Genomic DNA, 26930 nt, shown 5'->3' on the forward strand with positions numbered 1-26930 from the left:
GGGCAGCTGGATGCCCACCGCCTGCCTGGGACTGCCACTGCTCTCCGGAGGCTACTCTCCCCAGCCGCTCTCTCCTCCACGTGCATACCTGTGCCCTGGCCCCACTGCCCACGGTACAGCCCACCGCCCGGAAGCAGCCGCTCTGACAGCTGCAGGCCACCGTGGAAGGCTCAGGAAGGGCTGGGCACCCCGGGAAGAGGAGTTGCCCCACCAGCGGCTGCTCTGGGCCCGTGTCCTGGGGACCCTCCAGCCCCTGTGACCCCCTGAGGACCTTGTCAGCCTCAGGCTCAGCCTGGTCAGTCTCTGTTCCCAGGCAGGAGGAGGGGGCAGTGGTCACTCTGGGCTCCTCGTGCTAAGGGGCAGGCCACTGGGCGCCCCGAGGTTGAAGGCGTGGGTTGCCGCCCCACTGCCCTGCAGCAGCCCCGCCTGTGTGAGGGCTGTGGAGCCCAGGCACGGCCTCCTGGAGCCTTTCTTGCCTTGTCAGGAGCCCACTGCCCTCTTCAGGCCTGTGCACCCCCCGCCCGCTACCCTGTGAACTGCCCTTCGCTCTAGTGAGGCACGTCGTGCAGCCTCTCAGATGATGGCCCCAAGGACAGGGAGCCGTGGCGGGCAGACCCTCTAGGTGAGGCCTGAGGTCAGGTGACCCGCAGGTGGCATGGGCCTGGGCCACCACACGAGGGTCCTCAGAATCTGGGCCCCTAGCCCCAGGGGAGGCGAGGCATCCGAGGTGGGGGGTGCACTGGGGAGGCCTGGGGGCCGCGAACGTGGCTCCCACGTGGAGTCCGGAGGAGGTGCTGCCTGGGCACGGCCCGGCCTCTCCTGGGGGCTGGGAGGAGTTGGAAGGGGGCGTGTGTGGCGCTCGGGCGGCCTGAGCCCTTCCCCGGGGAGGCACCGCCCACCCCGCAGAGTATGCGACCCTGTTCCTCACTGAGCACTGGTGAGGCCCTGGGTGGGGAGAGCACCCGCAGCGCTCTGAGCTCAGGAAGAAATCCCTGGAGGGAGGGAGTGGGGCTGAGCAGAGGCCTTCAGCTGCGCCCTGCCCCAGGCCGAGCGGCACCTCTGGCCCCAGCCTGGAGAGCCTGGGCCAGCTGTTCGGGGACGGGGACGGGAGTCCTGGGGCTTCACCTTGTGAATTCCGTGAGGCAGCTCGGTAGCAGGCCGTGCGGACCCTGCAGCGCCGCACTTTGTGATGGAGCGTTTAACCCTTGCAACAGGGCTTGCCCAGAGCCCAGGGTGCTGAGCTGGGACTTTGACGCAGCACTGCCCATGGGCGGCCCTGTGGTCCCCAGAGGTGGCCCACAGGCGCCTGACCACCCCCAACATCAGGCCAAGCCCCCTGGACCCTCCCCTTTCTCACCTGCTGTGGTGGCCCCTCCTCATCGGGTGGGCGGGGCTCCTCCAGAGGCTCTTGTCGCTGGCCTGGCCACCTTGGGGCAGTCATGGGGTGCAGGGAGCCAGGGCGGCCTCCAGCCCCCTGAGCCCGGGGCCTTGGTCCCTCAGACTCCGAGAAATGGTCCTGACAACCTGAGGGAACTTGGGGGTCTCTTTCCCCAGAGGAACCTCCAGACTAGACAGACAGAGAGAGAGAGACACACACACACACACACACACACGCACGCACGCACACACGCACGCACCCCCGACCTTGAGACCCTGGCCCGCGGGCTTCCTGACGACGGCGCTGAGACAATAAAGATGCCGTTTGATGCTGGACTTGTGGTGATTTCCTGCACAGCAGTGGGAAACAGATAATTTGCTTATTATTTTATGGTTTACTCCCTGCTCTCATCCCCACGCTGGTAGACTGTATTTGCCAGAGATGCTGTACCAGTGTAGTGTTTTTCCTCTACGTGACCTGTAGGAGACTGTGTCTGTGCCCCCATGGGATGTGGGCTGAGCACTGCCGCACCTCACAAAAATGCCAGGCATGTCCGCCAGGCTCTCGGACACTCCCGCTGGGAACCAGCCACCATGCTGCGAGGAAGCCCAACCAGCCAGCTGCCGTGTGGAGGCGCCAGTCCAGCTACAGCCCCCGTCATCTGCCAGCTGTCAGCTGTCCAGCCGCTCTAGCCTTCAAGTCCTCCCAGCTGTCGGGGTCAGAGAGAAACGTCCACTGCAGAGCCCATGAGCACAGTATTGGCTGCATCACGCTTCCCACACACCAGGGCCACCTCCCTGGTGAAAGGCAGTGGACACTGCCCGCGGGCAGGCAGTGCTCAGTAAAGACTCGTGGGGCACATTTAATGACGAGCCCCACGGGGCTCCCTGTGGAGTTCCATGGGTTCAGGTGCTGATTGTTTGGTGGGTGTGAGAGGCCCCCAGAAGACGTGGTGGTGGTGGATGGGAAGAAAGTGAGCCTTTTCTGGGCAACATGGCATTGGCGTGATCTCTCCCAGCCTCCACCGTCCAGGGAGCTGAGAAGACAGCCACGGCCAGGGCACACAGCACACCTGTATGCTGTTTCTGTGGCCTTCTACCAGCCATTCCTGGCAGACAGGATGGACCCTGGTCCCTTGCGGCCTCTGCTCCCCAGACTCTGCTGTGAGCGCCTCCTTGAACTTGCCCCACCCCAGGCCAGCAAGTGGCAAAGAGGAGTTTGAAGAGAAAGGAGCCAGCCTGGAGCCCACCACCTGAGTCAGGAAGGGGCGGCCCCTTCCCTGGGCTGGGAGAGCCTGTCTTGCCCACCGTGCAGGGCGCTGGGTGGTCGGCGAGCCCTCCAAGGCCTGCATACGGGGACTCTCGGCCCCTTTCCCACCTGCCTGGCTGTGACTAACGAGAGACGAAAGCTCAGCTGAGACCGTGCAGAGTCAGGGAGCAGACTGAGGGCTCCCCAGGCTTGGGGACCGCCAGGAGCTGAGGCCAGGCCTGCTGGCCCAGACCTTCTGGGAAGCCAGTCCGACCCCGAGGCAAAGTCCAGGACCAGGGAGCTTACCGGGTGCTTAAGCCCGTCAGGGACAGGGGTACCCTACTTGGTCCCAGGCCGCCCCGAAGGCCCCCGTGCCTCTCCCCAGTTCTGAGTGCCGTCTTGCAGCAGGCCTTGCACTGGGTCCCCTCCCCCAGTGGAGGAAGTGAATGAACGACCTGTGTGTGTGACTGAGTGAGGGGTTGGCTGCCTCTGGGCTGGGGCGGGGCCCAGCATCCTCGAGCATCACGTTTTGGGGCTGGATGTGGCGGGAACTGTCCCTGACTTGGTGTGGCTGAGCAGAGGACTCGAGGGGGTTCAGGGTGGGCTTGGGATGGGCCTTACTGCATGTCTCAGGACAAGACAAGACGACTGGGCGGGACTGGGGGTGCCACAGAGCCCAGGCACGGCTGTAGGTCAGTGCCTCTCGGCCTGAGGCCAGGAGCTGTGAGGAGGGCCCCCACGTGCACAAGCCTGGCTCCACCCCAGCACCCTTCTGAGCTTGGGACCAAACCCGTGGCTGGTCCAGCGGCCTGGCTGGAGCCACGGTGTGAGGGGCAGAGGCCAGGTGTCCAGACACAGCAGCCCAATGCAGACGCGCTCTCCCCCTGGGACAGGCAGACGTACCGCCAGCTCGCCATCACCCCTCTGCGCTGTGGCCTCCCTCTGAACGCCGAGGGCTTAAAAGGGAGCCCCAAACCTGGCAACGCATCTGGCCTAGAGCCCAGACCCCCCGCCTGGGGCCTGTGTTCTGCCACTTGCTGGACCATCCCTGTGGGACGGGTCCTTGTTCTCCGCATGGCCCTGCCTCACAGCCCAGCCCCACCCAGAGGGACGTGGGGGAAAGGAGGAAGGGGCAAGAGGTGCCCACTGTGCAGATGGGGCCGGGTCACCCCCATGACATCTTAAGAGGTGCGATTTCACTCCCCATTGTATGACACTTTTCTTATTATAAAATATTAGATACTCATGCCAGGAACAAGGTAAAAACCCTGGGGGATAAACGCCCCCAGCACGTGGCTAGGCTGTCCCTGGTGACGTCTTGCCCACAGTCCCTCCAGACCTTTGCTTCTATGCGCATACATGGTTGCATTTAAGACTGAGTTTTTAAATTATAAAAGTCACATAATAGTATAGAGGATTGGGGGCCTCTCTGGGTCACGCCCTCCCATCTCAGCTGACCCTGGAGGGCCGTGGCAGGGACCGCCCCTTGCTCTGGGCGCACCCACTGCTCCACAGTTCTTTACCTAGTCACCACGCCCTGGGCAATAGGCGCACCTCCGCTCCCTGAGCCCAGCCCTCCCGGTTTCTCCTAGCACTGGAGGCTCCCCACCTCCGCCGCCCCAATCCCCGCCCCCGCCCAGCTCTGCGCCACAACCCTGCCAAGAGGCCAGACCCGCGCAGGTGGGCAGCTGGAGCCCGGACGCCTAATGCGGTGCGAGCCTAGCGGCCCTCTGAGCCCCAGGCCTCACCCGTCCCGCGGCTCAGGCCCCGGTATTAGGGTCCCTGGCGCCCCCACTTCGCCGGCCTGCGCGCGACTCCCTCCCCATCTGCGCCGCACACCCTTGGAGTCGGGCGTCCCGCGGTGGATCCCGCCGCACGAAGGTGCCAGCAACTTTGTTGACTAAATTCCTGAACCCGCCTGAACCGCGGAGCTAAAAATAACCGGCGCTCCCGCGCAGCGCCCGGCCAGGCCGCGCAGTGTCACCTGTGTCGGGAGACCGGAATGTCCCGGCGCCACCACGCTAGCGGGGCTGGACGCGGGCTCCCGGCCGGCCGGAAAGAAACCTGGGAAGAGGCTGCTGGGTCACGGCCAGCTGGACTGCAGGGGAAGGAGGCACCGAGGAGCACCCCCTGCTCCCCGAGCCTCTGTGGCCGCCCCGTCGCGGACGCGAGGCCTCGGAGGCCTCGGGCCCGGTCCCGCGCCCCCCGCGCGCCCCGCGCCCTCTGCCCGTGCAGTCCCCCGAGGCGGCCACCAGAGGGCCCTGCCCCTCCTCTCCCTGGCGGCGGGTCACCACCCCTTCCCACAGCTGTTCCCCGCAGGAGATTGACAGCTGGGCTCCGGGTTGCCATGGGGATAGGCAAATGAGAGCGACGGGTCTGGGGCTCCGATTGGCCCGGAGGCGCGTACCCCTCCCATAAAGGCGGGTCCAGGCGCCCGGCACTATAAGGGGGAAGCGCACAGCTCGGCGCTCGGCGGTGGAGGCGGGGCCGGGCTGTACGCGGGCGGAGCGAGGGGAACCCGAGCAGCCGGAGGCGGTGGCCGCACCGCCACTCGCCGGGCCAGCGCCCGGCCGCCGGCTCGGGAACAGGGGACCGCGGCCGGCCTGCACCCGCCGGGGAGCGACCCAGGGCTGCCCGGCGGCGTCCCCGGTGGCCACCCCTGAGTTGGCTGCGTGAAACTTTTCGCCGCGAGCTTCAGCTAGGAGCCCGCGCCCTCGCCGCCGCCCCCGCAGGGACCCGCCGCCAGTGGGGAGCGAAGGGGGGGGAGAGGCCCGTGGCTCCCCCCCCGGCCTCCTGTTGGGGCTCAGCCGGGCGAGGCGGCGGGCCCCCCCGGGCGATGGCCGCGGAGCTGGCGATGGGCGCTGAGCTGCCCAGCAGCCCGCTGGCCATCGAGTACGTCAATGACTTCGACCTGATGAAGTTCGAGGTGAAGAAGGAGCCGCCCGAGGCCGAGCGCTTCTGCCACCGTCTGCCGCCCGGCTCGCTATCCTCGACGCCGCTCAGCACGCCCTGCTCCTCCGTGCCCTCCTCGCCCAGCTTCTGCGCGCCCAGCCCGGGCACCGGCGGCGGCGCGGGGGGCGGCGCGGCGCAGGCCGGGGCTGCCCCGGGGCCGGCAAGCGGGGGCCCCGGCGCCGTCGGGGGCGCCTCGGGGAAGCCGGCGCTGGAGGATCTGTACTGGATGAGCGGCTACCAGCACCACCTGAACCCCGAGGCGCTCAACTTGACGCCTGAGGACGCGGTGGAGGCGCTCATCGGCAGCGGCCACCACACCGGGCACCACGGTGCGCACCACCACCCAGAGGCCGCCGCGGCCTACGAGGCTTTCCGGGGCCAGGGCTATGCGGGCGGCGGCGGCGCGGACGACATGGGCGCCGGCCACCACCACGGCACGCACCACGCCGCCCACCACCATCACCACCATCACCACCACGGCGGCGCGGGCCATGGCGGCGGCGGCACGGGCCACCACGTGCGTCTGGAGGAGCGCTTCTCCGACGACCAGCTGGTGTCCATGTCCGTGCGCGAGCTAAACAGGCAGCTCCGCGGCTTCAGTAAGGAGGAGGTCATCCGGCTGAAGCAGAAGCGGCGCACGCTCAAGAACCGCGGCTACGCTCAGTCATGCCGCTTCAAGCGGGTGCAGCAGCGGCACATTCTGGAGAGCGAGAAGTGCCAGCTCCAGAGCCAGGTGGAGCAGCTGAAGCTGGAGGTGGGGCGCCTGGCCAAGGAGCGGGACCTGTACAAGGAGAAATACGAGAAGCTGGCCGGCCGGGGCGGCCCCGGGGGCGCGGGCGGAGCCGGCTTCCCGCGGGAGTCCTCGCCGGGAGTCGGGGCCAAGGGCGCTTCCGACTTCTTCCTGTGAGCACCGGACCCCGAGCCCGCGCCGCCGCCGAGATGAGGCTCGCGCGGGCGGCCCGGGGCCTCGGCTCGGACTCCGCGGCCCAGGGCGAGGACGCATGGCCGGGCCGAGGCGCCCGCCGCGCGCGTGCGCGCCCGCGTTAACGCCGCCGCCTTCCGGCCGGGCCGGCCCCGCGAGACCCGCTGCGACGTCTGCAGGCTCCAGACTGGAAGCCCCTTCCCGCGGCGCGGCCTCCTCGCTCCCGGCCCGCGCACCTTACCGGGTGACCGTCCTGACGCTGCCACGACTCCTCTGCTCGGAGCGCGGCGATTCCCGGGAGAGTTGGGCCGGGTCGAAGTCCTTCCTGGCGTCCGCTTGTACATACGTGAGATGCGGTTCTGCGCCCGACCTCACCCGGACCGCCGCGAGGGCCTCCGCCGCCGCCCCGCGCTCCTTCGCGCTCCTTCGTTTACTTCCTTTTGGCCTCCCTACCCTGCCCTTTTCTACTCCTTTTTAAAGCGGTCTTGTTTTCGAAGTATTTATATTTGTTTTGTTCGGTGATTAGAAAAGAAACCCTTAGAGGAAGCTCCCTGCTTCCCGGCCGGGGTTGCCCTCGGACGTCGCGTGTCCCAGCATGTGTCGCTCGCTCGGAGGGGCCTGGCCCCTGCCTGCCCTCCTGCCTGCCTGCCCCCCACCCTGCCACTGGCGTCCCCTAGAGATTGAAGCCGAGGAGCATTATCCATGCTGTGTTCAGTCCTGCTGCCCTACTGTACTCCACGGGGGGAGGGGGGTGGGAGCTGGCCCAGACTCCCGAGCTGCTATTTCTCTATGCACCAGATCGTATTTATGACTCCCGCGAAAATATATCTTATTTTAACCCTCAAGAGAAGTGAAAGAAAAAAAGTAATGCACAGTATTTCTAGCAGAAAAACAATTTTTTTAAAGAGGAGGTTTCGCCTGAATCTCCTGGCATGGGGGCGGGTGGAGAAAGTGTTTTTATTTTAATTTAAAATGTGTTTCGTTTTTTGTGGATTCTTCTTTTAAGAGCTGATCACTTTTTGGAGTAGCCGGAAGAGGGGGTGGGGAGGCCGGTGCTCCGGCCCCTGCAGGCCTCCGGCCCCGGACCGCAGCCCATCCTGCACTCCTCCAGCACCTGCTTCTGCTGGGCGCAGGAGACTCCAATTCGTTGCAAGTTTCGTTGTGTTGTTGTATTCGTTGGGTTCTTTTTCCTTTTGCTACGAAACTGAAGAAAGAGAAAAACACACACAAAATAAATCGGTTTAGATCCAAAAATCACTGGAGCCTGGCTGGTTTTTACGTGGCTTTCGTTTTTGCCATATTTCTTCCTGAATAGAAAGAAAAGGAGGTCCCTGAACTGGGCCCTGCCTTAGCTCTGGGTGACCCGCCTGGGCCGACAGGGAGAGACTGACCAGAGTTGTTAAAAAAGGCTGCTGTCAGGGCCCGACCCGCAGGCACCTGCCCTGCCGCCCCTGGGCTGCCCCACTGGGAGGAGGGCCGCACAGGGCGGCCCCGGCCCCACTAAGGCAGGACGCGGCCCGGTGCGTGAGGCCGTCCTTGGGGGTGACCCCACACACAGCGCCGATGCGTCCTGGTGGCAAGTGCCGTCCTCAGCTCTTCTGAGCCTGCAGTCTCCCACCTGAAGGGCCGAGGCCTGGACTGCAAGGGCACCAGGGAGGGCGGCACCTCTGGGAACTTCACGCTGAGACCTGGGGCCGCCGTAAGATACTTGACTGTTACCTCTGTTCACGACGGGAGGGGGTGGAGTCCGGTGAAGTCTGCGGTTTGCACATTTGGAGAAGAGCTTGCCACGGAACTTGCCAAGCTCCCCGCTTTTCTGTCTGGGGACAGCAAGGCTCCTCCTCGGGGCCGAGACAGCTGCAGGTCCCGCGAGGATGTCGCCTGAGTTTGTTTTAGTGCCTCTGTCTGCAAGACAGAGAAAAGCCGGGGGCTGCCCCCTCCCTCTTTGCCTTAGAATGAAACTTAGAACTGAGAGGTTGGGTCTCTGTGAGGGTTTGAGCGAAATCCCCAAACCCAGGGGCTGAGTCCTCCAAGCCCCAGGGAGGGGAGCAAGCTGCCCTCTCCGCGGGCAAAAACGCTGGTGCAGAGAGAAGGAGAAGTGTGGGCGTGGGGGAGCGAGTTAAGGGGAGCAGTTGGGGAGACTGCAGCATGGCGAGGGGGTGGGGAGCACGCGGCGGGTCCCGGCCAACCTCAGGACGCCCCGCGGCTCAGACTCTTGCCGACGCGAGGGGCCCGGAGTCCGGGTGCGCGCGAGGGCCGGTCCTCTGGCTGGTTTAGATGAGGGCGCCTTAGTTTCCACTGTTACCGCCTGAGGGGCCGTTGGAGAGCCATCCTCCGGGCAGAGAAAGCGGATGGAGGGCTGAGGGCCGGGCAGCCTGACGGTCGGTCTTCTTCTGCGGGGAGGGGTTGGTGGGCAGGGAGCCGCGCTCATCCCTCTCCCTCCAGCACCCCAGGCCTCTCAGAGCCCAGTACTCGGGGCCTGGACCGGGCAGTGGGGCTGGGGTGGGGCGGGGAGGCTCGGGAAGTACCCCCGCCCCCGCGCCCCAGTGCTTGGGTTCCTCTGCAGGGCGGGCCTGAGCGAGGGGCTGAGCGCTGGGTTTGGTTTCCCTTTCCTCTTCTATTTTCTTTTGCTTTTTCCTCCCTGCTTCCCTCTTTCTTTTTCCTTCCTTTCTTCCCCCACCTCTTCTTTCCTCTGGTTTTCCCTCTAGGATAAGATGGAGAAGACAAATGAACACGGAGGACAGGGAAGTTATTGGGGGAGGCAGGAGGAGCGCTTATTTTTGTGTTTAGAGACAGATCTTTTCCGAAAAGCTTTCAGGGGATTCACGAACTCCTGCAGGAAAGCAGCCAGCCTGTGGAAAGCATCTCTGAGCCCCTGGAGCACCTCTGAGTCCTCCAGGAGTGCAGAGCTTAGGCCCCCTACCTGCTCCCTCCTCCTAGCCGGGCGCCGTCGGGCAGGTGCTGGGGGCGGAGCTTCTGCCCACCAGGGAGGTGCTGCTGCAGCCAGGGGCGGGGCGGGGCCCAGGGGTGGGGGCGGGAGAGGGAGGTGCGTGGTGGAGCGACTCCACCTCACTGGGCCTGGGGCCGCGAGAGCAGGGGGACCTCGGGCGTGTGACAGCCAGTGCTCAGGTGTGTCTCTATCTGCCTGTATGAGTGTGATGGGACTTGTGTCCCTGTAGGTGTGGGGAGGGCACTGGCAGCACCGAGATCCCTGGAGCCACCTGGACGGGTCTGAGAGGGAGCTGGCGAGGCAGCGAGGGCCCCCGCCTGGGGTAGGGGTGACTGCAGTGTCCAGGCTGCAGGACAAGCCTCCACTCAATGCCAAGGTCCCTGGGCTGCTGTGCCAGCCTGGATGTTCAGGGGGCCATGGTGGTGCCCTTGCCTTGGTCACTCCTGGCAGGGCCCATCCCAGAGCCTCGCACGCTGTCAGCTCACACCTCCATCCTCTGCCCTCCGGGAGGGGGCTCCCCAGAACCAGCATACAGGCAGAATCTGCAGCAGCGGCCTTGGGGCCCCAAGCACCCTGGCCACCCCCTGCCCCTGCCCCTGCCTCTGGGGGGATCCCTTCTTCATTCCTTCGTTACTTCATTCAGTTGGAGTCCCAACTCTGTGCCAGGCCCAGTGGGGACCACAGCAGGGACCAAAAGGACAGCCCTCACCTGGCATTCCAAGGGAGAGACAATCACCCACACACACAGCAGCGGCTGAGTGCCTGGAGGAAAGGAGGGGGTGGCGGTTCGGGGTAGGGGCGGTCTAGGACATTAGAGCAGATTTGGGGCAGCCTGGAAGGCAGCATGAGGACGTCGTGTTCCCAGAGGGCCCAGGAGTCGCCCTCCGGAGGCCTGGGGGCTGAGTGAGCGGACTGTGACCCGTGGCCCTGGAGAGGACAGGGCAGCATACACACACACTGGACACGTGCACACTCTTTACACTCGACATACACAGATCCACGTGTAGATAACAGTGCAGCTGTGGCTCCCACACACGCACTCAGTGCACTCCACACACTCCCCTGCATGGCTGCCCCACTGCGGATGGTGGGTGGCAGGATGGAGTCCCTCTCCCCCTCCCTCACCTCTCCCCCGCCCTGGCCCACCACAGCTGTGCTCACCGCCGACTGCTGGGATCCCCAGGGCCACCCCTGCACCGACAGCCCCAGCTCCCAGCCCAGGGAGGCTGCCTGAGCTGAGGCCCCAGCACCCCACACCCCATCCAGGCCCTGCTCCGCCCCTGCATTACAGGCCCTCACCCCACACACAGGGCACCCAGCTAGGCCTCATTTTCCCCTCGTGCAAGGATCCCTATACCCCGAACACATGCGAACACGGCACAGCTGCTGCCCTCGTCCTCCAGCTGGTTAAGGATTCCGGGAAAAACCCTGAGCTGGGATTCGAGGGGACCGAGGCGGGCCCTGGGCCCCTTCCCCAGCTGCTGGCCCTAGGGGATGCCCAGGGCTGCTCGGTACTGGGGCCCCCACTTCTGCTCACAGTCGGCAGCGCCCCCTCCCCCGCCTCTCTCCATTTCCACACCAGCCCAGCCCTCTGCAGCGATGGCTGTCCGCTGGCCCCTCCCCGGCCTCCTATTTATAGCTGCTCCTGGGAGGGGCCGGCCAAGGCCAAGGTGTCCTCTTCCCTGGCCTCCCCCCTCCCCAGGATGGGCGCACGCAGACACGCACACGCAGATAGACACGGCCACACGCGTGGCTGAGACACGTGCAAATGCACAGGCCCACGTACACACGCACACACAGGACTGGACGTGCCCGGGAGCACACAGATCCCGGGACCCATGGCGGCACACGCGGGACCTGCACAGACACACACGGGACCGCGGGGGTTTTCTGTCCCAGGCCCAGGCCCTTCACCCCACGTCCTGGCCCTGTGACCTCATGAGCTCTGACACTGGCCACCCCAGGGCAGTGCCACCCTCCGCTACTGCCCGGCTCCGGGCCCTACGGCTGCCCCACCTGCCCCTTTGTCCTCTCCCTCTGGCCAGCCTGGGTCCTCCGTGCCACTAGTGCGGCTCCAGATGCCCTCCCGGATGGAGGCCTCCTCCCGCTGCCTGGACCAAGAGCAGAGCCCTCTTCAGGCTCACCTCGCGTCCCCCGCCATGTGGTAAAGGCCAGGCCCTGCCCCAGTGGGAACCATCACCAGCTGCACTGGACTGGGGGCTCCATGTCCAGAATTCACTCTCTCAGCGGGTACCAGGTCCAGACCCGGGCTGGGCCTGCGTGATGCCGGGCGGGCCTGGCCTAGAAGGGCGCAGGGAGCTGTGAAGGATTCCGAGCTGCAGACTGACCTGTGGGGACCTGGTGGGGCCGGGGCTGTGTGACCTGCCCACCAGGCAGGGCTGGGAGCCTGGGGCCCAAGGAAGGGTCAAAGCACCCCGTGGCACCGGCCCTGGGACTCTCTGGCCCCAGGCCGAGGGACTTGGGACAGGGTGAGCATTGGGCATCAGGACAAGTCACCCAGACCCCAGTGGGCCTGGGTCTTCTCACCTCTAGCCACTCGGGGAAGCAGACAAGTGGCAGGTTTGAGCTGGCCACAGAGACGACAGGCTGCGTTGTCCCCAGCACTTGAGGGGACAGTGGGGGACAGGGAAGGGCCACCAGTCCCGTGGAGGTCCAAAGCTGCCCCCCCCCCCGCACAGCCCGTAGCCCTGCCTGCGGCTCTGACTCCACAGTACCAGCTCTGTCACCTCCCTGGGCCCAGCTACACTGTCAGCAGTTCCTGAGGCCACAGAGTCTGGCCACGGGCCAGGGAGGCCCTGCTGGGGTGCAGGGAGGCTGGTCTCACCCCTGCTCTCCCAGATACAAGCCCAGCCCGCCTGGCCACCACGGGGACAGCACACCGGATCGAAGGAGGGCCAGCCTGGAGAAAAGTCTGCCTTTCCTCCAGGGGGAGGGGACTCATTCATTCACTCAGAACTATTCATGGGGCACCTGCTGTGTGCTAAGGCCTATTCTAGAAGGTGAGGACAGAACTGGGAACAGGACAGACAGCCCACTGCCTGGGGGTCCTATTCTGGTGGGAGGCTGCCCTCCAGCCTGGGGGCCGGACCAGCAGAGGAGGCGGAAGGGCCATCCTGCGTTTGCTGCTGGTGAGCCGGCGGGGTAGCGCTGGGGCCCGGGAAGTGGGACAGTGGGCCCAGGTCACTGTGGGGGAAGTTTTGCTAAAAGGAGAGCAGATCAACAACGGGGCTGGGAAGAAAGTTAGAGAAGGTGGGCGTGGATCTGGGGGTGAGGGCGCGGGGCTGGGGAAGGCAGCAGGGCGGGAGCTCGAAGGACCGGACCGGCGGGGGCTGCAGTGCTGGGAGCGCTGGGCTGCAGGGGAGGGCAGGGCAAGGCGGGCAGGGCCGCTGTGGGGCACCCCTCGCTCCCACCACACCCTCGCTGGCGCCGAGCTCCCGGCACACCTGCCCTTGGGCCGTTCACGAGGCTCCCGCCGCCACCGCCGCAACCTCGCCCGCGGCCCCAGCGCAGCAGCGACGAGTAATTTGCCGTTGGCGGGCTCAGCGCCGGCCTAATTCGCGGTGACACCGCTCAGCTGCTGAGGGCTCGAGTTGTCACAGCCGATTAGCCGCGACCCCGGAGGAAAGAAGGCTGGCAGGCGGGGGCGGAGGAGGGGACGCGGAGGGGCAGGCGCAGGGGAGGGGCAGACCGAGTGCTCCGGGCGCGCTCTCCCGCCCCCGTCTCCTCCTCCACCCCCTCCTTCAGGGAGCTTCCGGGCTGACCTGGCGTCCTCGCCTAGGGAGGAGAACGGGTCGGGAACATTCTCGGGACTCGGGCGCCAAGCTAGAATCCTGCTAAAATGCAGACGCCCTGAACCTCAGGGCGGCAAGAACCAGCATTTCTAGGGCGCTCGGGGCTGAAGCCACAGGGCAGGGGGTGTGGAGACCAGAAGGTTTTCTTTGGGGGCCGGGTGGGGTCGCAGGAGGAAACAGGTTTGGGAGGATGGAGGGGCTGCAGGGAGACGCCCCCAGGAGTCAGGGGGTGGTGCTGCAAGAAGCAGACTGTGGGTGTGGGACCTCGGCCCAGTGTTGATGGGCGCAGCGTGCGGGAGGCGTGCTCCAGCTGCCTGCAACAGCAGCCTCCTCCTAGCCCTCTCGGCCCTGGCACTACCCCGAGCCTTGCCACTTCCTCCACACTGGCCTCCCTGCCTCTGGAGCGCTTGCTGGCGGACGCCCCAGTTAGGTGTCCTGAGGCCAGCTGGGATCGGCCGTGCCGGCCTCAAGGGGAACTGTTCCCCATCGCCGGGCCACTGCCTTCCCAGATAGCCACGCTCTGCCGCCCCCCCACTTGCCTCTGCCCCCCATCCCACCGTTCCCTCCCTTCCCGGTCCCCACAGGGCGGGCGCCTTGGCCTCTGCCTTGTGGCCTCGGCCGTGTCCCTTGCGGGCTCCACCTCGACACCTGCATCACTTCAGTGGGGGCCCAGCCCCCAGGAGGCTGCCCCCCACTCCTCTCCCACGGGCCTTCCCCTGACTCTCCTCCCTCCCACCCTGTCCTCAGAGAGGGGCCCAGGAATGCCACGGTGGAGTGTCCAGCATGTGCCAGGTTCCAGATCGCCCGATGGTCTCCTGGGAATGGTCCTGGATGGGCGCTGGGCTGAGGGACTGTCCTCAAGGTCGTTCAGTAGGGCCCAGCTGGACCCCAGAGGCCAGTCGACAAGGATGCAATGGCCAGTCCCTCTGTTAAGGAGAGTTCTGCTGCCCCTTCTCCCGCAGTGTCAGACCCAGGGGACAGGGGCGGGGTCCCCTCGAGGCCGCCTCAAGCTCTCTGCAGGGCACAGGTGCCCCAGCGAGCAGCTGACGACCTGGCCCTGGCAGGGGGCACAGCCCACTACTTCCCTGAGACACAAGGGGTTTCAAACACCACTGGCCATGGTTAGGGTCCACCCAGACCTGACCCCAGCTTCTCCCTCGTGCCTCTGGTCTCTGCTCGTCAACTCCAGGCAGGGGCCGCCTGTGGCTCCCCAGCGCCCTCACCCCCAGCTCCTGAGGGATCTGACTGTACCCCTGGGGCCTCAGGGCTCTCTGACTCCTGCCCCAGGTGCCTCTTCCTTCCTCACCGTTCCCGCTAACTCCCACCTGCTCCCAGCATCCCGCTTGCCAGCTCCTGCTGGCCCACACTCATCCACCCCAGATACGGTGGTGAATGGAGTGGGCTCAGCCCCAGCTCCACCCCCACTGCCTGGGGCCGCCACACAGCTGAAACCTCCCTATCCTCGGGGGACCCCATCGTTTGCGGTTTGGGAAGGGGCTGGGGCGTGGCCAGAGGGGCACCGGAGGAAGGTGGCAGGGCTCCCTGGCCTGCACCCACCACCGGCCCGAGGCTTTCCTCAAGTGCTGCCGTGGGGGTGGGAGCCACGCCTTCCCAGGGTGGGGCACGCGACTTCGTGACTGTGGGTGTGAGTGGCAGAAGGTGTCAAAAAGTGGCCCTTCCAGATGTGTGCCAGTGGGTGAGACGCTCTGGCTGGGTCACTGCAGGACACGTACATGGATCAGTACGCAGAGCTCGTGGAAGCACAGCCCTGGGACCTGTTACTCCAGGGTGGGCCGGTGTGAGCACTGCCGCCACCTCGAGCTGCAGGGGCAGAGCTGGGGGGGGGGGCTCTGCTCTATTGGGAAGAGAGCCGGTCAGCAAGTTAAATAAGTAAATGATAGAGTAAGTCAGAGAGCGAGGTGAGGTAGGCACAGGAGACAGCGCAGCTGGGTGGGGAGGAGCAGAAGGGAGGCGGGGGTGGGGGGGTGGGGGGGTGGGGGGGAGGGGTGGGGGGGAGGGGTGGGGGGTGGGGTGGGGGGAGGGGTGGGGGTGGGGGGAGGGGAGGGCGGGGGGGGAGGGGAGAGGGAAAGAGCCCTCCCGACAGAGGCAGCAGCAGGTGCCCAGGTGCAGAGGTGCCTGGCTGGGCCTGAAGGGGAGGTGGGGCCCACAAAGCTGCAGGGGAGGGGCTGGGGGAGGGCTGAGAGGGAGCAGGGCAGGTCACAGAAGCCTGGTTGGTGTGGGAACAGGGCAAGGCTGCCCCCCCCCCACAACCGCTTCTCGTCCTTAGGGACAGATCTTGGGGGATGGAGCTGGAGGCCACCACCAGGTGCAGGGAGAAGGCTGGCCAGGCCGTTGAGTTCTCTCTCCCTCCCCTGTGCTGTAGTTCAGAGGGGCAAGAGTCCTCAGTCCTCGCAGCGGGAGCGTGGGACTATGATAATAGAACTTGCTCCCCTGGTTTGCTTGGGGATGAAATAGGGCAGGTACAGCCACGGCGGGGGCGTGGATGGTCCCCTCAGCCTCTTGTTCCTCCTGACCGGCCATCATCTCAGCCCTCCGGTTTCTGGGGGTGCTGCACTAGGGCATGCACTTCCCCAGGCTGCCTGGGGTGAGACCTGGGCCAACGGCTGCCCCGTTCTAGCGTCAGTCTCCTCTGTGGTTGGGGGTGACACAGATGTCCCCCATGGGTGTAGTGAGGTTAACTTTGGCCCCAGAGCCTCCACCCCCACAGTGATCAGAGCCCCTCCCTCCATCCCACCAGCCCTCCAAGAGAGCCAAGGCAGGAGGCTGGTCTGGGTGCCCCCGAAGGGCAGCCCCTTGGGCACTTTTGTGGGCGCTTGGAGACAGCCCACCAGCACCATGACACTCCAAGGGCTCAGGAAGCACTGGGTGGTGTGGAGGGTTCTGCCTGGGGTGGGTGAGCCAGAAAAGGCCTCAGTGACCCTTCTCTAGAGTGGAATAGGGGCTGCCCATGCCTTGGAAGTGGGTCATGGCAGTTTGGGGTGGGCAGAGGCCCGGCCTAAAGGCCGGGTTGGGTTGGAGGGACACCTCTGCAGGCTCCCCTGCCCCAGTCACCATCCACACCAAGGCTGGAGCCAGGCCTGACTTTACTCCCAGCTCTGCCCCTCACCAGATGGAAGTGGGGGGAGGGAGTGACTTCTGTGGGTTCAGTCACCTCATCGGTAAAAAGGACAGAGCTCCCCCTGCCCACACAGGGTCCTTGTGAGGGACAAATGAGAAAAGGCAAGTTCTCTGTCAGTCTGGGAAGGCTTCCTGGAAGAGGAGGCGCTGTATGGAAGGGAGGGCATGGAGCAAGACATGCCTCTCCAGGTGCACTGGGGCAGGGTTTGCAGAAGGGGTTGTCCCCAGTCCATAGACACTTTTGTGGAAGCCACCGCCTGAAGGAGCTTAGCGCCAGGCTCCTGGTCCTGCTGGGAGGTGGGCAGGGAAGGAAGAAGCATAGGAGGGACACGCAGAGGTGCCCAGCCGTCCGCCCCTCAGATTTCCTCCACCTCCAATCTAGGTCTGTCCCTCCACTGCCGTTGTCCAGACCTGTGCACCAGGGGTTATTCTTGGGGGACAGTCCCGTTCCCATCTCTCAGCACTTCCTACTGAGTTTGGGGAGCTGAATTAAGCTGAGTTCAGAAAATCTGGTGCATGGACAGGGCACTTAGGGCCATGTCGAGATTATGATCCAGGAAAGCATGACTTTTAGCCACAGGCCCACAATCCAGGGTCCAGGTCTAGACCCCAAGACTCCTACCACCACAATCCAGACCACTATTGGGGTAGCAGCTGGAACCTGGAGTCAGGACTGGCCACCTGGAGTGAGAAGACATTTGATAAATATGAGTAGGCTGGCTGGCTGGACGGACAGACAGAAAACTGGATGGGTGACTAGGAAGATGGAAGGAGAGATGGGCGGGTGACAAGATGGAGGGATGGTGGCTGGATAGAAGGATCTATGGATGGTTGATGATGCGTGGACGAATACAGTGATGAATGGATGGGGGATGGATGGATGGGTGGGTGGATGGGGGATGGATGGGGGATGGATGGGGGATGGATGGGTGGGTGGGTGGATGGCTGGGTGGATGGGGGATGGATGGCTGGGTGGATGGGGGATGGATGGCTGGGTGGATGGATGGCTGGGTGGATGGGGGATGGATGGATGGGTGGATGGGGGATGGATGGATGGGTGGGTGGATGGGGGATGGATGGCTGGGTGGGTGGGGGATGGATGGCTGGGTGGATGGGGGATGGATGGCTGGGTGGGTGGATGGGGGATGGATGGGTGGGTGGATGGGGGATGGATGGCTGGGTGGATGGATGGCTGGGTGGGTGGATGGGGGATGGATGGATGGCTGGGTGGATGGATGGATGGATGGGTGGGTGGATGGGGGATGGATGGATGGGTGGGTGGATGGATGGATGGATGGGTGGGTGGATGGGGGATGGATGGATGGGTGGGTGGATGGATGGATGGCTGGGTGGGTGGATGGGGGATGGATGGATGGGTGGGTGGATGGATGGATGGATGGCTGGGTGGATGGGGGATGGATGGATGGGTGGGTGGATGGATGGATGGATGGCTGGGTGGATGGGGGATGGATGGCTGGGTGGGTGGATGGGGGATGGATGGCTGGGTGGGTGGATGGGGGATGGATGGATGGGTGGGTGGATGGATGGATGGATGGCTGGGTGGATGGGGGATGGATGGATGGGTGGGTGGATGGATGGATGGATGGCTGGGTGGATGGGGGATGGATGGATGGGTGGGTGGATGGATGGATGGATGGGTGGGTGGATGGGGGATGGATGGGTGGGTGGATGGGGGATGGATGGCTGGGTGGATGGGGGATGGATGGATGGGTGGGTGGATGGGGGATGGATGGCTGGGTGGGTGGATGGGGGATGGATGGATGGGTGGGTGGATGGATGGATGGATGGCTGGGTGGATGGGGGATGGATGGATGGGTGGGTGGATGGATGGATGGATGGCTGGGTGGATGGGGGATGGATGGATGGGTGGGTGGATGGATGGATGGATGGGTGGGTGGATGGGGGATGGATGGGTGGGTGGATGGGGGATGGATGGCTGGGTGGATGGGGGATGGATGGATGGGTGGGTGGATGGGGGATGGATGGCTGGGTGGATGGGGGATGGATGGATGGGTGGGTGGATGGATGGATGGATGGCTGGGTGGATGGGGGATGGATGGATGGGTGGGTGGATGGATGGATGGATGGCTGGGTGGATGGGGGATGGATGGATGGGTGGGTGGATGGATGGATGGATGGGTGGGTGGATGGGGGATGGATGGGTGGGTGGATGGGGGATGGATGGCTGGGTGGATGGGGGATGGATGGGTGGGTGGGTGGATGGATGGATGGGTGGGTGGGTGGATGGGGGATGGATGGCTGGGTGGGTGGATGGATAGATGGATGGCTGGGTGGATGGATGGCTGGGTGGGTGGGTGGATGGGGGATGGATGGCTGGGTGGATGGATGGCTGGGTGGGTGGGTGGGTGGCTGGATAGGTACATGGATGCTGTAGAAAGCTACAGGGCAACTCCAAACTATTATTCTCCCACCAGAACCTTCTCACATCTCTCCCCTTCTCTCCTCTTTTCAGAGCCCTCCTCAAATCTTGCACTTGCATTTTCGAGAAACCTGTATCATCACTGGGGCCCCCAATGCTCCCCTCTCCTCTCCCACGCTTGCTTCTCTCTGGACTCCTGTCACCTTCTAATATACCTACTGCTCGATTTACTGTCTCTCTTGACCACAGAATATCTGCTTCAGGAGGGCGGGGTCTGTGTGACTCCACTCTTGGCTTCCTAGAGCTGACACCAGTGCCTGGCACAGAGGGGGTGCTTAATAAATAGGTGTTGAAAGGAGAAAACAAAGGAAAGAGGGGTGGCGAGATGGACTGACCTTGTAAGGCCCCCCTCCAGCCCCTTGTTCCTTCTCCGTACAGAGATCACCTTGCCCACACACGGCTGCCCCCTAAGCTGTTCTCTGGCTCCTGCTTCCCTCCAGGTAGCCTGGGTTGCTCAAGAAGTGCTGAGACCCGGGCTTCCCTGGTGGCGCAGTGGTTGGGAGTCCGCCTGCCGATGCAGGGGACGCGGGTTCGTGCCCTGGTCCGGGAAGATCCCACATGCCGCGGAGCGGCTGGGCCCGTGAGCCATGGCCGCTGGGCCTGCGCGTCCGGAGCTTGTGCTCCGCGGTGGGGGGGGCCATGGCAGTGAGAGGCCCGCGTACCGCAAAAAAAAAAAAAAAAAGTGCTGAGACCCTCCCTCTCGATCCCCGCCCTCTTCTGAGCGTTGAGGGCGCCCTGAGCCACTGTCCGTCTGCGACCCCCGCCCCCCGCCATCTCTGCCCAAGACTGAAGTCCGCGCTTCACCTGCTACCACCAGAGTGAGCCCAGGCGGGGGCCTGGCAAACAGGCGGGGGCACAGGACGGGGTCAGGCCACCCCCCACTGGCCAGTTCTCTGCTCTGTGTCCGCTGATGGGGTCCTTCATCCTGCAAGTACCTCCTGGGTACAGGTGGCCTCCTGGCCATCAGTCATCACGTCCCTTCTGCTTGCCAAGACAGGGGACACTCAGTGCTCTGCAAACAGAGATGTCCTCTCACCACACGCCCCACCACCACCACCCCCCCGATCCGTGCCCACAGTCAGCTTCCCCAAGAGCAGGTCTCTGGTCCCCTGTGGCTGTCAGAGGCCACAGGGCGGCCAGTGGCTCTGACCACAGATGGTGCCCCAGGCCCAGAGCAGAGCCTCTGGCTTCTCCCCTGCTGGGCATCCCTTCTCCGGCTTTCTTGGCTCTGCTGTGCTCTTGGTCCCACGGACCACCTCTCTCTCCATTGTTTCTCTGTCATTCTGGTCACTTTTTGGGAGACACCAAGAGGTGACACCCCTGCCCTCACCGCCATGTCTAACAGAAGTCTGGGCTCCCAGGACTTGACGGGGCCCTGGTGTTTCCACACTGAGCCAGGCTGCGCAGAGCTCAGACCCTTCCGATTGCAGGGCTTTGCCCAAGGTGGGAGAGTGGGAGGGCCCTAGCAAAGGGCTTGGGGAGGCCCGTGGAGGACGGCCTGAGCCAGCCAGGTCCGGCTGCAGCTGCCTTTGGGAGGGGGCGGGCAGAGCCTCTGGCAGCTGGGCAGGTGTGAGGCCTCGGCCCTGGGCCTGCAGGCTCCCTCGTGGCTGCAGGTCAGTGAAGGGGGGTGTCACTGCCTCCCCATCCCCTGTCCCCATTAGGGGGACAATGGGAGAATAAGCACTTTTCTTTCTTCATTTCCCCGCTGTCTGCTAATATCATATTGATGGTAATTTCCTTTAATGGGCTATTTGCGGTAATTATGATGCACGGAGTGAGTAATTGTATCTGACTCCCAGCGCCCACCATGGCTGCAGGGATGGGCAGGCGGGGGCGTACCAGCCTTTGGCCCTCTCAGCCGGGACAGCTCTGCCCTCTGCCTGGGACCGACCTCCAGCCCTTGACCCCTCGGTGCAGGGGTCCTCCTTGGCCTCGCTTGTCTGGGGAACGCCAGGCTCTCAGCTCCCCAGGGTTGGTGGGGCCTCCCTCCCAGGGTGGGCCAGGGGCCCAGGGCACCCCGACTAGAGCCAGGATGAGGCTGCACGCCTCAAGACAGCGCACCCCCTCTCTCCCTCGCCAGGGCGCCCCGGGCCCCCGTCTGGGGCTCACTTGGCCTCCCTGCTTCCCCGCAGGGCCTTGTGGGGCCTCCTGGCTGTACGGCATGGCTGGTGGGCTTCTGAATCTGCTGGGGTGTGACCTTCCAGCAGCGATTTCCAGGCCCACTCTGGCTGCATGGGGGGCGCAGGCACACACTGGGGGAGCCTCGGTCACTGCAGGGTCATGCCGGGCAGACACCTGGGGACCCTGCCCCAGCCCCACATGTTAGGGAGCTGCTGCCAACCCCTCAGACCCTCCTCAGAGGCCCTGGACACCCCCAGGGTTCTAGCCGCTGCCCCCACCCAGACCCAGCACTGCCAGTCTCTCTCCTCCCCATGCCTGTGCCTCCAGGTCTCTGTCACCTACGAGGCCCAGCTGGGCAGAAGGCACTGGGGTCCTCAACAGTGTGGCCTTACTGTGTGCCTGGGATAAGCCATCTGGGATAGAGGTCAGAGATCAGGCAGAGCTCTACCCTGGGTTTCCCCACACAAATGGTGACATCAGGAGACAGAGGAACCCCAGAGCCCACTGAGTCTCTGTTGAGGACCTCCAGCCTCTACCAAACATCTTCCCAGGCCCCTGGGGCCCACACCCTGCACTGCCCTTCCTAGATGAGGGCGTCCTCCTTCAGCCTCGCCAGGCTGTGTTCGGGACACATGCCACTCAAGCCTGTGAGAAACGTCCCAAGGCAGGTCCCCTCACCTCACCTTCACCACCACCACCATCACCCTCACCACCACCATCACCACCACCACCATCACCATCACCATTACCACCACCATCACCACCACCACCACCACCACCACCACCACCACCATCACCACCACCACCAGCACCACCACCAGCACCAGCACCGCCATCACCACCACCACCACCACCAGCACCACTACCACCACCAGCACCACCAGCGCCACCAACACCAGCACCACCAGCACCACCAACACCACCAACACCACCACCAGCACCACCATCACCACCACCACCATCACCACCACCACCACCACCACCACCACCATCACTTCTGCCATCACCACCACCACCATCACCACCACCACCACCACCACCACCACCATCACTTCTGCCATCACCACCGCCACCCATCACCTCCACCACCACCACCGCCACCATCATTTCTGCCATCACCACCACCGCCACTACCATCACCACCACCACCACCATCACCACCAACACCACCAACACCACCACCAGCACCACTACCACCACCAGCACCACCAGCACCACCACCACCAGCACCACCAGCACCACCACCACCAGCACCACCACCAACACCACCACCAGCACCACTACCACCACCAGCACCACCAGCACCACCAGCGCCACCAACACCAGCACCACCAGCACCGCCAGCACCACCATCACCACCAACACCACCAACACCACCACCAGCACCACTACCACCACCAGCACCACCAGCACCACCACCACCAGCACCACCAGCACCACCACCACCAGCACCACCAGCACCACCACCACCAGCACCACCACCAACACCACCACCAGCACCACTACCACCACCATCACCACCACCACCAGCACCACCACCACCACCACCACCACCAGCACCACCACCAACACCACCACCAGCACCACTACCACCACCATCACCACCACCACCAGCACCACCACCACCACCACCAGCACCAGCACCGCCATCACCACTTCATTACGCGCTATCAGTGCCTACTGTGGACCTCGCTAGATTCATGATCATCTAGCTGGGAGATAACACACAACCTCTCGTATTTCTGAGAAAAACTCAAGGCCAAGTTGACTATTTCTGCCCACAGAACAGTAAACCGGGAGGAGTCTCTGGGGCTGGGGTCGTCTGGGAGGGCCTTGAGCCTTGCCACTCTGGTTGGCGGTCTGGCAGAACACATGATGAGCTGAACAGCATAGCAGACAGATCTGGGGTGAGCACACCAGGTGTCCCGGCTGGCCCAGGGCACACGCCTGCTCCAGGCCCCAAGAGAAGAGGGCTGGGCAGGGGTGTGGCCTCCACTCTGGGGGCTCCAGGCCACACACCCACCCTGCCTGGGATAACTTCAGGTAACTGCTGTCTTCAGGCAAGGCAGGTATGGGTAGAAACTTGGGGGCCAGAGATGTGGAAAGGGGAGGACTCGCCCCCAGGGACCTGGGCAGGAACCGGGCTAAGGATATGGGAGTGCCCCCTACCCCCCCACACACACACTCGGGACTCCCGCCTCCCTCCCCTACCCCTCCACTCACCCCGCACCCCACCCTGCTGCACATGGCCAGGGTCTCCTCATATGTCTTTTCTGGTCAATAAACCTCAGCTCCTGGGGGCCTGGGGCTGTGGGCTGACGGTGCCACCCCGCCCCCACCGGGCACTCCGTCATAATTAAGCCCGCACAGCCTAATTAATTGGGTGGTCAGGATGCTAATTAGCCGCTCGATGGAGGCTGGAGGAGGGTGAAGGGCAACCTTGGCAGTGGTGCTCCTCCCCGCAGGGCTGGCTCTCTCCCAGCTGAAGTCTCCCAGCCTGGCCCCCACCCTGAGGCCCTCACCCTCAAGACAGCCCCCATGGCCGCTCTTGTCCCTCTCCAACCACCTTAGACGGATCAGCCCCTGGCCACTCTTTCCCCCTCAGCACCCCTGCCCAGAGGAGAGCCCAAAGGACTAGCTCATCCAGTGACAGAGAGCCCCCTCCCTCTCGAGATGGCTTTCCCAGGGAAGATGTGTCCTAGGGCTTCCAGCCACCAGCACTGACCGTGGCTCCTGGCCATGAGGGCAGCGTGCCCATACCTCACAGCAGGGCCCTTGCCCCTCTCCAGACTCCTGGCCCATCTGTGACCACCTGGGGTCCTCTGGACTCTGGCTCTCCCTCCCTTCACCCCAAGCAGCCACAGACCTACAGGGGACGTGGACACAGTGGCCTAACAGGCAGGTGACTGTGGCCAGGCCCCCATACATTTGAAGCCCCTTCCCCACTGGGTCATGGGGGTGAGTAGAGAGGCGGTAGAGAGTAGGAAGGCTGATGAAAAAGGGGGAGAGAGGGGAGGCTGGGGGTGGGTGGGGAGCCCAGGGATTGGGGTACCTCTGAGGGACTTCCTGGCATCCCTGTGCAGCCCACAATGCCTGTGTTCCACTGCAGTAAGGCTTGGGGGATTCCACCCTCCCCCCCACAGGAGGACCACACCCCTCCTCTCCCTGAAGGAGCCAATGGGCAGGTGAGGAGGGTGGAACGGCCAAAGGATGGCCACACTCCCTCTAAGCCTCAGTTTCCTCATCTGTAAAGTGGGTGGTGATGACAGGCCTCCCTCCAGGGATATGGGGCTGGCCCCCCTTGTGGTTCTTTGCTGATCAGCCTGATTCCCTGGCGAGGAGAGAGGAGGCATGGCCACGGGGGCAAGGGGAGCCCCCACTGCTAGCGGTCCTGAGTAGGGGCCATGCAGAGTGAACCAGTGGAGGAGGAAGTCGCCTCCAGGCTCCTTGCTGCTCTGGGGCTGCAGATGTCGGCGGTTGCAAACTAGGTTCCAACCTGAGGAACCTGATGGGGGCGCTTGGAGAGCCGGAGCCGGGCAGCAGGGGGTTGGGGGCCGGGGGGTGGGGGTGGGCAGGGCCCGGGGCGCGGTGAGGGCCAGAGCAGGCCAGTGCTTGAAGCTGAGGAGGCCCCGCAGTGGAGACTCCCGGGAAGGAGGATCCCAGTAGCTCTTCTTCTGGCTCCACGTAGAGGTCCGGGCACCCGTACCTCTCGACACCCTCCCTCCCCTGCTTCGCCCTCGGCCCCAGGGGCGTCATCCGGGACGAGCAGGGGCTCTGCATTCCAGCCCGGCGTGGGGACGGGGGACGGCTGGACGTGAGGAGGGGCTGGGGCGCTCTCCGGGCCCTGGCCCCTGGCCTGGCGCGGCTCCACGGCAGACAGATGGCAGCGGGCGGGGTGGGCGGATAGGTGAGGGGGGCGTCAGATGGTGCCGCCCCGGGCGGACCCCCGCCTCCGCCGAGGAAGCGTGCTGGGGCCCTGGGCCCTGCGCATCTGGAGGGGCCGCGTGCCCGCTGCGCCGCGCGGGTGGCAGGAGAGGTGACACGCCGAGCTGCCACCGCCGGTGCCCGGGGCTGTCCCGACGCGCCCCGGCGGGGCGAGGTGGGAACGCGCGGGCGGGCGCAGCTGTCTCCTCGCAGCTGCTCGGCGCCAGGCCGGGCCGCCAGTGCGCGTGCGCGGCCGGGGCTCCCAGGGCGGGGCGGGCGGCCCGGGGACCAGCCCTTGTGACCCCTCCCACGCGCCCTAACTGTCCCTCGCGTTCCCCAACAGGCTCTCACTGGCTCTCGCATCCCCCCATGGGCTCTCACTGCCTCTGTGCCATGGCACCTGCCCGGAGCTGACCCTGCGGCCCAGGTGAGCTGTTCACTCTCCACGCAGGCTGGGGGTAAGGAGGGCGTGGGGCCGTATAACGATTTGAGGTATTGTGCAGGAAACCCACAGGTAAGGCAGAAAATAGACGTTCTTAAGATAAAAGAAGAGGAGATGCAGCAACAAAAAGAAGCTCCCGTGGCCCAGCTGAACTGAACCCCAGTCACCCTTGTCTCCTTGTCAGAAAGTGAAAAACATCCCGGTTTTCCTGGGGGCTTTTCCCCACGGAGAGCCCTACGCCAAGGACGGAGCTTAAAGGGCACCCTCAGGGCATGGTTGGTGGGCCCTCTGGGTCCATCTTAGCTTCTTCCAGGCCGGCTACTCCCAGGATGAGGATGAGTATGGGGGCAGTGGGGGGCACACAGCCTCAAAGCACATGACTGCCCGGGACATCCACAGGACAGGGTGGGAGTCCCCGGACAGTGGCCTTGCCCCCGTGTGGTGGCTCTAGGGGCCCAGGGGAAGCAGGTCCCCTGACTCTTGCAGCCAGCCTGTGAGCACCTGTGAGGCCCCCAGTTTGGTGGAGGCGGGTGCTGGAGACCGAGGAGGAGTTCGCAGCTCCCCGGCAGGCAGCAGGCAGGGCAGAGCTAGCGGCCGGCGTTCCCGGAGCCCAGGATCTGCTCCCCCCTGCAGCCTCACCTCCGGCCTTGTCTCCTGGGGCTGAAGAGGCTTCCGGGAAGGAGGTGGAGGTCCCAGGAGCTGGCTCTCTTGTGAATAACTGAGACCGCCCTGGAGTGAAGGCAGGTGTGTGAAGGGCTGCTGTGAGAGGAGCATGCTTCCTGTCCAGCCCTGCGGGGAGGCCAGGCCAGGCTGCTGGGTCCCCACGCTGAAGGGGGCCCCCTGCCCTCCCGCCGCCTTGAGTGGGCCCTGTGCTGAGTCCGGTGCAGCAGGCAAAGGGGTGGGGGAGGGGCGGCCAGGGGCGGGGCCTGGAGTGTGGCAGGGATCCCCAGAGGGGCAGTGCCTCCCAGGCCCTGGAGGAGATGGTGCTGTGGTGCTGCAGCCCAGGGATCACTGTGGGCAGCGGGGTGAGGTCACTGGGGTCAGGCTGCAGAAGGGTCTGGAGGGTCTGAGGACTTCTTCCTGCGCCTGGTCCTGAGCGGGGTGTCCTGCAGCCTGCGACGGGGCACCTCAGACAAGGCTCCTGGAAGGAGTGGCCAGCCAGGAATTACAGGAGTGAGCGTGGGGTAGGGCACGGGATGCTTAGCCCGGAGGCAAACGGCTGGTGTGAGGACCTGGGACAGGCTCCGGCCTGTGGCCTTCTTTTAAAAACCACTAGGCCCCCCACCCCCAAAAGAGAAAAAATCCACTAGGCTCCGTGCACTTTTATTAAAACGAATAAATTTCATTCCACCCTGCATTTGCTATGTTTCTCAAAACAATGAAATTAAGGTGTTTTCCTAATCAAATCTGTTTAACCAAAGTGGAGTACATTTGTCGTAAATAACCTGTGTTGGTGGGGCTGAGGTCCTCAAAGGCTGAGAAGGGCCACACGTTCCTGTCCTCCGGAGGCTTTAGTTCTGTAGGGGTCCCCGACCTCGTGTGGCTGATGGCGGCCCCCTCCACAGTGCCCACCCAGCACCGG

The 26930-nt window shown here is 64.5% G+C and overlaps 1 protein-coding gene and 1 long non-coding RNA gene across 2 annotated transcripts; one reads left to right on the top strand and one right to left on the bottom strand.

The window, feature by feature from the left end:
- Positions 1-5462: 5462 nt before the first annotated feature.
- Positions 5463-6485, top strand: MAFA (MAF bZIP transcription factor A; the record flags this gene model as incomplete). The annotated part of the gene is made up of 1 exon (XM_082674693.1): positions 5463-6485. The coding sequence occupies one exon, from the start codon at positions 5463-5465 to the stop codon at positions 6483-6485; it is 1023 nt and encodes a 340-aa protein (XP_082530819.1).
- Positions 6486-6672: 187 nt separating this feature from the next.
- On the bottom strand, positions 6673-26224 carry LOC309835101. Its single transcript, XR_014297936.1, has 4 exons — positions 25988-26224; positions 8690-8893; positions 8220-8405; positions 6673-7704 (listed from the first exon to the last, which is right to left on the bottom strand). It is a non-coding gene; the product is annotated as an uncharacterized lncRNA (long non-coding RNA).
- Positions 26225-26930: the final 706 nt, after the last annotated feature.

Source organism: Grampus griseus (genome assembly GCF_964374135.1).
Source record: "Grampus griseus genome assembly, chromosome: 17".
Lineage (NCBI taxonomy): Eukaryota > Metazoa > Chordata > Mammalia > Artiodactyla > Delphinidae > Grampus > Grampus griseus.